Source organism: Typopeltis vanoorti, chromosome 16, assembly GCF_054136105.1.
Source record: "Typopeltis vanoorti isolate ZY-2024b chromosome 16, IOZ_Tvanoo_1.0, whole genome shotgun sequence".
Taxonomy (NCBI): domain Eukaryota; kingdom Metazoa; phylum Arthropoda; class Arachnida; order Uropygi; family Thelyphonidae; genus Typopeltis; species Typopeltis vanoorti.
In genome coordinates this window covers 112,358,431-112,371,866 of record NC_143564.1, presented here as the reverse complement: position 1 = coordinate 112,371,866, position 13,436 = coordinate 112,358,431, and the positions used below count along the sequence as shown (strand labels likewise).

Sequence of the window (13,436 nt, the reverse complement as noted above, 5' to 3'; positions counted from 1 at the left end):
CATGTGGTAACCAAAGTGATTGAATATACCTGCATTTGCAAGAACAGAGGAAAAACCAGTTTTAACATTACATTCTGTAACCTGTTACAAATAAATGTAAAAAAAAAACAACTGTATTCTCTGCCACTGGCAAATGCAGGTACAGTCACATTTTTCGGTATGCTAAGTATTAGCTGACTAAGAATATCCAGATCAGTAGCAAACTACCATAATGAATAATGGTACATGAACACCTTCTGAGAAACAACAAAAAACATAACCATCAACACCAAAACCATTCATTATGTTCAATAAAAATGCTTGGCTCAGAAATGTAGAAACAATAATCTAACAAAGGAAGTGATAAAGAAAAAAAAGTGATAACAAAAAAAATATATAGAGAATTTTATTCAATATATTGATGATCTTTTCCGAGAAACATTTAAAATGCTACAAAATCATCTGGACTTTAGCCACTCAGACTGTATGCCAATCTCTAAGTTTTGGGAAGCGATTACTATTAATTGTTTGTTTGAACTCTAATAATGCAATCATATACTACAGCTGCGAACAAGACACAAGCTAGTATATGCACATACTTTATGACTAATTCTTATGATTTATGTTTTTAATGTAGTTATTGGTCTGTCTCCCTGATGATATTCACATAATGTTGGATGAAATATATCGGAATTTTTGAATAAAATTTTATATACTTTTTACATGTGATAAGTAAGCTGTGAAAGATTTTAAATATATCTAGTACACATGCTCCATTAAAACTATTTTAAAAGAGTAAATGTAGAGTAAAACGACATCCTCCAAGCAATCAGTGTATACTTAGAACAAAAGTAGGGAAGAGATTAAGAGTATTCAGGCACTATTGGAACTCTGAGGGCATATGAACAATTGAAAGATGGTTGGTGACAGTAAATGCCTTACCATCAGCTTCATAAAAGAGTCCTAAAGTTGCTTGAAAAAATTCTATGTTTCGTCTCCAAAACAGGGTTTCCAGACTATGTAAAAAAATATAAATAAAAAATTACAAAAATGAATAAATATATATATATATATATATAAAACGGATAAAAATGAGAAAAAAAATCCTTAGCCCACTCAGTACAAAATGTACTATAGTTTACAATACAGTTTGGTGGGTCCAATATAAATAGATGGAAATGAAAGGATACTTTAAAGAACATTAACACCTCTAAATGTGCTTGGAAGTAGAGCATCATATCACTTTACTTTAGATGCTCAGAGTACACTAGCAAGCCTCACATCCTAGATCATGGGGAAGGAGACTTACAATACTGCTGATCCTTGAAGGGAAGCCTACTAGCCAGTTGAACCTCACCTGGCTTTCCAGGATATCACCTAACTTGTCAAAATAGTGTAAGACTATGAGAACCCCCCCACCCCATTAAGTTGTTCCTGGTTTGCATCGCACAGCAACAGGGAATTGGATCCAAGTGGTGGTGGCATGATAATTTGAGAAAACAGACAATGAAAGCACCATTACTGGGAAATACCACACATGGAGGTGTAAAGGCACACATTACTATACTAAGATACAGAATACACAAAAATTTTACCACACATCACCAGTTATTTATTTCATATGAGGTTCCCCTCTATCCTCCCCACTTTAGGACAGGTTAAGCCCTCCTAATGAAGGATTAAGTATATTTTTATGACTATAGATCCCAGTGTGTTTGCAGAACCAGTTTGCCTGTTCTGAGGGACGAAAACCCCAAGTTTCCATGTGAAAAAACCCTCTACCTCCGTATGAGACTGGCTAACTCACCTTCAGTCAAAAGAGACCAGATAAATTCCTCATGTCATGGACAGGAATCAAACTCAGGTCCTTCCGACCAAAGGGCTTCGTCTATACCAATTGAGCTAGGGAGACTCACATCACCAGCGGTATATACTAAAAAGAATTCTTGAATTAGACATATCAAGAAATAAGATATAAGGATTCAATATTCAGTTTACATATAGGTGGGCTTTTTATTATATAAACAATAATAGCAATTAATAAAGACAATCCCACACACGAAACCAAGTGAACCTATACTACAATAGTAGTATGATTGAACTAATGGTTAGATAATCTAAGAATCCCACTTTCTGGAGATCAAACATCACTTTTTCCAGCCTTTTCACAGTTCCAATAAAAAAAACGTGGTGGCCTCACACCAGTGGAAAAAAAATCATTTCTCACCTATATATAGCTGTTCTATATATTCTACAAGTAGGAGAGATATTGAAAACAAACATACCGATGATTTAATCACATCTGTTGTTATATGCATTATGAAGCATGCAATGAGTATTTACAGCATCAATGAACTGTTTGAGGGTTACAAGCATAACATAAAAGGGCATAAAGTAATCTTGGGTTTGTCTCATTCATGAATCACATGGTATAAAGATCTAAAATAAATACAAGCATGAAAACTTACATCATATTAATCCCCTTTGTTTTTCTCTTTTCCTTCCTATTTTTAGGTGAAAAAATTTGTGTTAGTATTATTTGGTAACAAGAAAAGAACTTTAATGGAAGGGATGACATTTCTCTTTGGTTTTATTTCTTCCTTCCTTCCTTACTTTTCCACTTTTGAGATCCACCTTCTCCCCCTCTATTCTGAAATAAATACATGTACTTGCCAATAAATAAAATTTTTGCCTAGCACAGTATCTTCAGAATGAATGACAAGATATATTGATGTCAAGATAAAGCATCTTGACATCAATGTGCCAGATTAAAATCCAGTCCTATTTATAAATTCCACTGCAGAGAACAAGTAGAGATAAGTTCTAGACCATGGGTGCTTTTACCAGACTTTCCACTGATCTTTTCAACCATTCAGATTCTATGTTACCCAGGACTGGGATACATGGTTGAAATTCAAAGCAGCAGTAAAACTGAACATGACTGAAAGTGGAAAGGAACATGCTTTCCTCAAAATGAAAAAGTTGAAAGACCTATATAAAGAGAGAAGCTAGTTCATAAACCAAGATGATGGTATAGAAAGTAGTGACATTCAGAAACATCAACACAGAAACAGAGCTAGAAAGAGCAGGTGGAAGAAAGAAATTTCAGAAAAAGAATAGAGCAGGTCATCAAATTCTGTGAAGAAAGGACTATCACCCAAATCTGTGTAGATTGTGAAGAATATCCTTAACTTCCTTCCAAAACACTATGAACATCTGTTTGAAGACAATAGTACTGTGGGAAATATATAACTGGGAATTAATGCCTTTCCTGTTCACATCCAAGACAGGCTTGGCAGTGACCCATTGTTGTTGTTGTTGTTGTTATGTTCCATCGAGTCGTTTTTGACTCCTGGTGATTCTATGAACATACATTCTCCATTCAGATCTGTCCCTGGCCATATCTTTCAGAATTTCCAAATGCATTCCAGTTGCTTCTTTAACTCCATCCACCCATCTAATTCTTAGTCTTCCTCTTCTCCTGCTTCCATCAACTTTAGCAATGTCATCTTCTGCAGACTGTCATTTGCTCGCATAATATGTCCGCAGTATGACAATTTTTGCTTGATGATCATAGCTTCGAGGGAGCTATCTGGCTTTATTCTGTCTATCACTGATTTATTGGTTTGCTTTGCAGTCCGTGGTATTCTTAGTAAGCATCTCCAAACTTATAATTCAAATGCATCCATCTTCCTTCTTTCACTCTTTCTCAACTTTCACGTGAAAGCAATGGTATTCCACAGGGAATACCATTGCTTTCACGATTCTGATTTTTGTTCTGAGGCTAATATCTTTATCTTTAAAGATCTTGCTTAAATTTGTCATTGCTTTCTTTCTTGAGTAATAATCTTCTAACTTATTCAGTACAATAACCATCTTGATCAATTTGGGATCCTAAGAGCAAAAATCGTTAACTGCTTCCATTTTCTCCCCATCTACTTCAAAATCATTAAGTTCACATGTTGCCATAACTTTTGTCTTTTTGAGGTTAAGTTTAAGACCATATTTAGCACTTTCTTCTTTAACTTTCATGATAAGTTCCTCCAAATCTTCTTTGCATTCTACCAGCAAGGTGGTATCATCTGCATACCTCAAATTATTAATATTTCTTCCACCAATTTTAATTCCAACTGAAGACTCCTCCAGCCATGCCATTCTTAAAATGTATTCGATGTACAAGTTAAACAGGTATGGAGATAAAATACATTCTTGTTGCACCCATTTACCTATTGTGAAATACTCAATTTCTCCAAGATCTGTTCAGACAGTAGCTTCTTGTTCATAATAAAGATTCCTCAGATGGATAATGAAATGCTCTGGTACTCCCATTGTTCTTAACACATTCCACAGTGTCACATGATCTACAGAGTCAAAAGCCTTGCTATAGTCAAGGAAACAAAGGTAGACATTCTTTTGATATTCCTGTGCTCTTTCTATTATCCATCTCACATTGGCGATTTGATCTCTTGTTCCTCTGCCTTTTCACCTGGCATTTCTCTCTTCATGAATAGTTCCAGTCTTTTCTGAATGATCTTAAGTAAGACTTTACTTGCATGAGAAATCAGTGCTATAGTTCTGTAATTTTTGCACTCGCTTGCATCGCCTTTCTTCAATAAATGATTTTTTCCATTCCCTAGGCCAATTAGTTGTGATCCAAATTCGCTGACATAGAGCTGTTAAAATTTTAACTGCCTCTTCTCCCAGGGCTTTGAATAGCTCAATAGGTACTCCATCTCCTCCTGGTAGCTTCTTACTGGATAGCTGTTGCAGTGTCCACCTCACTTCACTCTCCAGTGATACTGGCTCCTGTGTATAATCCTGCTCTTCAAATTTCTCAGTAATTTTGGAGTCCTTTCTGTAAAGAACTTCTGTATACTCTTTCCATCTTTCTATGATGTCTACAGCTTCTGTTCAATATTGTTACCTTGGCACTAAACTTCCCTGTTAGTTCTCTGATCTTTTTGAAAAGATCTCTTGTTTTTCCTTTCTTGTTTTGGTCTTCTATTTGTTGCCATTCCTGGTTAAATATTTTTCCTTGTCTCTTCTGGCTTGTCATTGAAACTCTACATTCAAATACAGTTCTTCCTGCGGCCTTCATTTTCCTCCTATCCTGATGGAATGTTCTGACAGCCATTTAAACTTCTTCTTCTTACAAACTGTTGGAATATTCTTCTTTGCTTCTGTTTTAATTATATCTTTAATCTCTTCCCATAGTTCACCTGGTTCTCTTTCACACAAATTGAGTGTGTTGAATCTGTTCTGTATACTAATATTGTATTCAGCTGGTAGGTTTCCAAGATCATATCTGATCGACATTTGTGTTGTTTTCAGTTTCCGTAATTTCACATGTATCAGCCACTAATAACTATGGTCTGTTCCACAGTCTGCACTTGGAAAAGTCTTGACAGACTGAATTGCACTTCTCCATCTTCTTTGTACAAGTATATAGTCAATTTCTGTATTGTCCATCAGGTGATATCCATGTGTACAATCTTCTTTTGTGCTGTTTAAAGCAGGTGTTAACAATAAACAAAGAATTCTCTGCACAAAACTTAAGTAGTCTCTTCCCTGTACGAATACTTAAACCCAAAACGACCTGTTATTCCTTGTTCCTCATTCCACTTTTACATTCCAATCTCCGATAAGCAGCCAAAAATCGCGCTTTGGTGTTGCATCAATCACTTCTTGTAACTTGCAATAAAATTCTTCAATTTCTTCTTCTGGTGCTTCTGTAGTGCGTGCATAAAAACATGAATGATGGTCATATTCATTGGATGTCCACTCACTCTGAGAGAAATGATTCTGTCATTCACTGGATTATAATCTAATATATACCTAGCCATCTTTTTCCTGAGTAAGAAAGATACTCCATTTTTACGACTTGTCTCATGTCCTGAGTAATACACCATATAGTCCCCTGACTGAAAATGGGCCATTCCTATCCATCTAAGTTCACTTATTCCCAATATATCCAGCTTCTTGTGCTCCATTTCCATCTTTATTATTTCCAGCTTACCTTGGTTCATACTTCTAACATTCCAAGTTCCAATTCTGTGGTTTCTTGTGAAACAGAATGATTGTCTAGATACAGAACTTTACCACAAGGCTCAGGATTTTATTCTTCCCATTCTAGTTTTATACTCTTTATTCTTTTCTCTTTACATGTCACATAACAAGTAAATCTGTAGCAAGCTATACTCTCATTCCTAAACCTAATAAAATCATGACCTTAACAACCAGAGGCCTATTTCTCTATCTAAGATTTTTTTTTTTTTTCACATTAACAACAACAGGTTCAAAGTAGTAATGAGATACATAATGAAAAGTACACAAGTGTAGTTTTCAGACACTCAATGAAATTTTTCCCAAAAGCAGTAGCATTTAATCTGTTTCTGCTATGTGATCTACTCCACCTAATTAATGTGAAAAAAGCAACCAATGGCAGTAGTCTCAGTGGATCTTATATAAGCATTTAATAATTTTTGGAATCTCTTTCTGGTCCACATCCCCCAAAACTGGGCTGCTAAAGCATTATTAAAGGAGCCTATGTCAATACAACCAACTACCTCCTAATCAACAGGTTCCTATCAGACCCAGTCAAATTCAGAAAGGAGTCATGCAAGGTTGTCTCTTAGTCCCTTGCTCTTTGCATTAGTTCTTGATTTTTTTTTTTTTTTTTTTTTCCTCCCAGTAAATCTACAACTTGTATGCTACCTGAGGGATAACAGTTCTCTCAACTATGGTGGAAAATAAAGTACAATTTTAATGTTCAGTCTGATAATTTCACTTAGTAAGAATCATTCTAAGAAATAGCAGACAATGCAGTAGGAATTTTAATGAATAATGATACATTTCATACATAAATGCCAATGTCAACAACACAAAATCAGTGTTTGGAAGATGAGATCTTGGAGGCATTCCCCTTAGACTAGCACCTAACAGAGAACCTCCAAGTTCTTGAACTGATACTATACTTTGAATTCTGTTGTGCACCTATCCAATATTACCAGTTCAAGAACTTGCATGCAAACACCCTAGAAGAATGGAAAACTGGATCACTTTCTTTTTCTGTAAAGAATAGTACTTACAACCATAATCTTCCCTGCTCAACTGTAATAATAAATATTACAGACATTACAGAAGCTGAAGAAAAACAATTATAAGTAAACCTGTGCATCTTTGATCCACCAGATACCAGGAAGTTCAAAAGAAATTTCTTCGGCTATCAAAGAGTGTGGAGGCTTGGGCTTCCAGTATTAAAATTTTGCTATTTAAGCAATATAGCCTCAAAAATCCATAAAATAATGCAGACCAGTCATGCATGTGCAACCTTCTACCTAGGTTTTCATCTCTCGCTATTTCGCTTGTCGGTGACTAATTCGTATGTCCTTTATTTCTTTCTCCCCTTCAGCATGAATCGACTATTCTTGGCAAGTCACCATGCAGAGATCTATAAACTGTGAGCGAACTATACTAACAATGACAATGTTTAATAACTTACTCAGCTACAAATAAATGCCATCAAATAGAGGGGGACTTTAACATCAGAGATTTAATCTGTGACATTTATTACAGACTGGAAACAGTAGAACATGCATTCTACAACTGCCTGCTTGCCCTGCATATTTATTATTATTATTATTACAATAACCTCCATGGAGTCAATAGACTCATTGTGGGAGGCACACTAAACCAACTTGAACTTTGAAATTATTTACACTCCCTACATTCATAAGGCAACGTGTTCCACTCACCAACAACTCTCCACATAAAACCTCTACTCCTCACACCCTTCTTCATCTTTATACAACTTCCAGGGATGGCCTCTCATTCTTCCCATCTTAACATGCACTCTTTTTTTATAATTCCTTCTGTATTAATCTGGTAGAATCTGTTAACCCACTTGAAAGTCTATTATATCTCCTGTTTTCCTCCTATCCAAAAAACTTAGTAATCCACATTCTCTCAACTGCTATGCATTACCAAAACTCCAGTCCAGATATCACTTTGGTCCCTCTGTAATGTTCCATATCACAATGAAAACTAGGTGACAAAATCTGAGCATGATATTGTATTACAGAAATATTATTGTTCAGCTGGACAATTTTTATATTTAGAAAGAAGCATTCTAGGAGATACTAAATTTTTTAGTATCTCTGTGACTGGTCTAATGTTAGATGACATTAGACCAGTCACATTATGCAATATTCATGAGTGGGAGATAAAATTCTGTCCATTTTTATTACAAGAAGTTTTTTGCATGATTTCATCCTCTTAGTTTACTGTGGTCAGCTGCAAGGATGAACTGGAAAGCAATCCTAGGCAGAGAAGGCCAGCTGAAGGTAGTTAACTTAGATAAGGCTAACCACCTGAGTACCAGTCATCTCTCTCTTGGATTTTTGTTTCAATTGGTCATTTGGTTGTTTAGCTGCATGAGACTGGTGAAAAAGAAGCAAGATAGCCTCATTAACTATGTGATGATGTAAAAGAGCAAAGGTGCTTTTTTTTTTTTATTCTAACTACCTGATTATCCATCTGTCCTTTCACCTAAATACTATCAAGCTTTATATACCTCTGTACTACTACTACTACTAACCAGTCTGGGTAGTGAATCTTCCCTTAATGCAAAGCAATATACACATCCAAAAGGAAGTGTGCTTTGTATTATGGGATACCAAGGAAACTGATATGAAGTCAACAGTCACTATATATAAGTAGCCTGGTATTGCTTGCACTTGGATAAAGGATTAAACAAGAATATAATTTCTTGGCAAGCATAATTTACTTTGCAACCAAGAGGGAAAAACCTTCTATAACTATCTAAAAGATAACTATGCTTAGGAACATATGGAGTATGTGTAGCTCATTTTTTATAAATGTTGAGTTTTCTGATTATCCATTCTACTTGTCTAATTTGAAAGACATACTGAAGATGCTCTAGATAGTAGGGTAAAACATTTATGCTAAACAAAACATTTCACACAAGTTTATACCAATTACCAATTTGTGTAATTCAGGAACATGACTTTGATAGTTCTCTAATAGCTTCCTCCAAGTACAACCTGTTAGAATAAATGAAAGCAGGATTATTCACTGCCTGGTTGGAAAGCCTTCTGGCATGTTATTACCATCAGATTTGGTCTACTGAACTAAGAGTCAACTGGCCAGTAAGGCTGCTTTACTGCTGTTCCCTCAAATGGAAGATAATGACTTCCTGTTTAAACGTAGTGTGATGAGCATACCATCAGCACATGTGAAGGGAAATATAACTGAAGCCCTTTATATATTATATATTTTGAAAACTGAAACAACATGAGGACATTTGAAAAAATCTAACAATCTGATCATTTCAAACTGAATTTTGTTTCAACCAAACAATGAATAAATAATCAAAATATGAATTACTGAAATTATTTGTGAATAGTTCAGAAATCTGTAGGGATTTAATTGCATATTGCAAAGTCTGCAAAAACAACAAAATGCATCCTCTTCAGCACATTTGTTAATGAGAATATAATTCATCTAAAGATGATATTCTTTAATTTGCACGACTTTTAAAATTTAGCAATGTTTTACTATTTGCGATACAAGAACAGAGTTTACCTCGGGGCAATCTGTATAATCAAATAATCTAAAGATTACTTGGGGAAATGGATAAATACAATCATCTCGGTGGGCTGGTGGAATTATATCTGGTAAATCATGCTGCAATGCTTCACAAAGAACTCCATCAAATCCAAGATAGGGCCTTAATATGTGATGTTCTACCCATTTATCACTTCGCAGTTTGCATATCTGTGCCCAAAGGCAATCTAAATACTGAATATAAACGAAAGAAATTTAATGTAAAAAAAAAAATATTTTCATAAGAAATTACTCTTAAATATAACAATGAAATATACTGTAAAGAGTCAAATTACACAGCCAACAATTTGCTATTTGGGACTGCATTACTAAAATAAAACATGGCAAAAAATAAAATAAAATAAAATACCTAAATAATGAGTCTAAATTAACTACAATTATTTCATAATTTCTTCATATATAACATTACCTCATTCCAATTAATCTTTATAAGCGATATCACATACTTTGTGACTACAGATGCAACACCCCTCGACACTTTTGTGCATGCCAGAAGGTGGCAAATACATTCTGATAATACGGCATTCAATGCGTTTCATGGGATGAATGTTTATTATTATTATTATGTCTGAAAATTCCTCAACTATGGTCATGAGAGTTGGGTAATGACTGAAAGAATGCAGACACGAATCCAAGTTGCTGAAATGAGGTTCCTTCGAGGGGTTGTGGGGCTGACAAGACTTGACAGAGTCAGAAGCTCTGCAATTCGGGAAACCCTCAATACTCAACCATTGCTTCTCTGTATTGAGAGATCACAGTTACGTTGGTATGGGCACCTGGTCAGAATGCCACAAGAGAGAGGCTCCCACAGCAGGCCCTCTTTGCCATGCCAGCGGGTGGGAGGCCACGTGGAAAGCCAAGGACTAGCTGGATAGATTATATCCATAACCTCGGGTGGACGCATTTGGGAGTCCCACCAGAACACCTGAGCTTGGTGATAGAGGATCATTACCATTGAAAGTTCCTCTTGCAGGTGCTGCCCCCACAACCCAGTTAGTGAAAGGAGGGTTGAAGATGAATGAATGAAAAAATGAATGCCTGCAAATTAGTTTTTCTTTTATGAAAATTCTAGTTTTTAAAGTGGTAACTATTTTGCTTGTACAATAATTGGAAAATGTACATATAAACCATGTGATTTCATGTTAGTAACAAATTTGAACATCGCCTTATTCCTTTCTCCCTTTCAACATGAACTGACTCTGCTTGGCACATTGCCAGCTGAGGGTCTCACATCTGTAGTTAGACAGTAATTTTGTCAACAAATTGAAGATTACATTATTATATGAACTCTAACATTTAAAAAGCTTTCAACATATTAAAAGGACACAGACAATTAAATTACTTTAAACCAAAGCAACAACTCAAGAAATCATAAAATATTCTAAATAGTACATTTTCCGAGTCAAAGCAGAAGTATTACCCTGCTCTGACCAATTTAAACCATGGCCTCACCATTCTTGAGATAATTCATATTTTGGTAGGAATTATACATACTAGTATGCCGTAATATATGTATTTTGTACAGTTACATGGGATGATATATACCAAAATATATCAGGAACCAAGAACATGGTAAAAATATTTTGATTTATAAATGAGATCTGAACTGCGTTAAGCAAGTAATTTACTTATGTGAATTCTAAAATTAAAGTATATTTATCCAAGACGAGTATACACCTTCTAATACAGCACTGATCTTCATTCTGATCATTTTGAATTAAAACCATAATAGTTTATTTAGGGGTGCTTAAGGGTCAAAGCTGTATAACTGTGAGAGGAGACCTCCACATAGCCTTTAAAGAAATGCAGAGAACCGACCAGGGCTTCTGACCTAATGTCCAATCCTCACCTTCTCATGGTGCACCCTGTTGGGTATCTACCTTGATACTGAACAGATGAGGATGGACTGGCAATTTGGGATTTAGCCGACAAAATTGTGTTCTTATTGGTTGAACCAAAATACAAAATGATGGTACAACATGACAAAATTAAATGCCGGCTGGAGCGTCGCCCGGATAAACAAAGTCCCCATTGTTTTCCAAGGGAACCAGGGTGAACATCGAAAAGTCAGCTACTGGAACAAATCTGAAAACACACCCCAACTCAACATCACCAGAGTTAGAGATCGTTACCATTAACACGAGAAGCCTGAATGGCAAAGAAATGGAGCTAGCTGAGGAATTATATAAGTACCAGATCGACATAATAGGGGTGACTGAAACAAAAAAGACAAAAACTGGTGAGATCTTTCTGAGCAATAAATGCAAAATGTTATATTCAGGCAATGACAATCAAGGAAAAGAAGGAGTAGCCATAGTATTCAACACAAAATAAGAGGCTAATCAATGGCAGGCAGTCTCAAGTAAAGTAATGTGGGCAAATATGAGAATGGGGAACTGGATAATGAGACTTCTTTGTGCCTATGGTCCCACAGAAGGTTCTATTAAGGTAGAAGTGGAGAAATTTTTTGAGGCTTTAGAAAAAACAACTGACACAATGAAAAATGAAAAGTTGGTCCTTGTTGGGGATCTAAATAGCAGAGTAGGAAATGATTGTCAGACATACAAAAATGTTTTGGGAAAATTTGGAGAAAAGAGCAAAGCTAATAATAATGGCAAATATCTGTTGGATTTCTGCTCAGGACATGGACCAGTTATTACTAATGCCATGTTCCAACATAGAAATGTGCACAAATTCACATGGAGAGAAGAGGCAAGGAATAAGAAAAGTCCCATTGGCTATGTCATTGTTGATAGTGATGTTTTCTCCCTGGTGCAGGACACTAGAGTGTACACAGGATTTGAAATTGGAAGCAATCACTATTTAGTCTTGAGCAGGATAAAATTGAATTTCATATTGAAAAGAAGAATAACATGTAAGAAAGTTTTAAAGCGAATAAAAGTTGAGCATCTCTCAGATGTGAACTGTAGACTAAAATACACAAAGATTATTGAAGAAAAAATGAAAGAGTTTGAGAACAAGAATCAAAAAACCTTGAAGAAAACCCTGATTGATTCAGCCAGAAACGCATGTGGTGAGGTTGTCTGCAAGGATAGAAAAATCAGAACTCCATGGTGGACACAGGAAGTTAAAGTGAAGGAAAATAAGAAAGCATATCAAAAGTTCCTGGCAAATAAGTCAGCTTGTGCTCTTAGAGAATACAGAGACAAATGTAAGAAAGCTAAACACTGTGTAAAACTAGCTAAACAAAAGTCATGGGAGGACTTTGGCAAGAACATAGAAAATAAATATCAAGCAGGTGGTAAGATATTCTGGTGGTTGTTGGAGAAGCATAGAAACGGAGGAAAGAGTGCAGTAAAAGGAGTTAGAGATGATAAAGGTGACATGAAAACAGGAGAAAAGGCTTTAATTCAGGCATCGAGTAATTACTTCGAAAAATTGCTAAATGAAAGAAGCAGTGATGACAGCACAGTGGTAAAAAACACTGACCAGGCATTCAGTCAGGAATACATATCATTACTTGAAGTAGAAAAAGCCATCAAAAGTCTGAAATGTGGAAAGGCGGCAGGAGTAGATGATATTCAACCAGAAATGCTGAAGTATGGTGGTTAAAAGTCTTACAGTGGCTGCAGTGCATAGTTTAGAAGGCCTGGACAGAGGGACGAATTCCTGATGATTGGACTAGAGCTCAAATAGTACTCATATATAAAACATAAAACTTATTTACAGAGGTATTTCCCTACTGAGTGTTCCAGGCAAGATTTATGCCAGTATACTTGAGAAACGGTTGAGAAGAATTGTGGAAGAAAAGCTTGGTGAAGAACAAAGCTGGAGTCAGGCCAAATAGAGGC

At 35.7% G+C, this 13,436-nt stretch overlaps 1 protein-coding gene across 1 annotated transcript in view; it reads right to left on the bottom strand.

Moving 5' to 3' along the window:
- The window catches only part of Cbp80 (Nuclear cap-binding protein subunit 1), a 462,862-nt gene that overhangs the window by 247,284 nt on the left and 202,142 nt on the right, over positions 1-13,436 (bottom strand). The window contains exon 10 of the mRNA XM_090406510.1: positions 9,583-9,798. Coding sequence (XP_090262636.1) covers positions 9,583-9,798 — 216 coding nt within the window. The remainder of the gene's footprint in view (positions 1-9,582; positions 9,799-13,436) is intronic.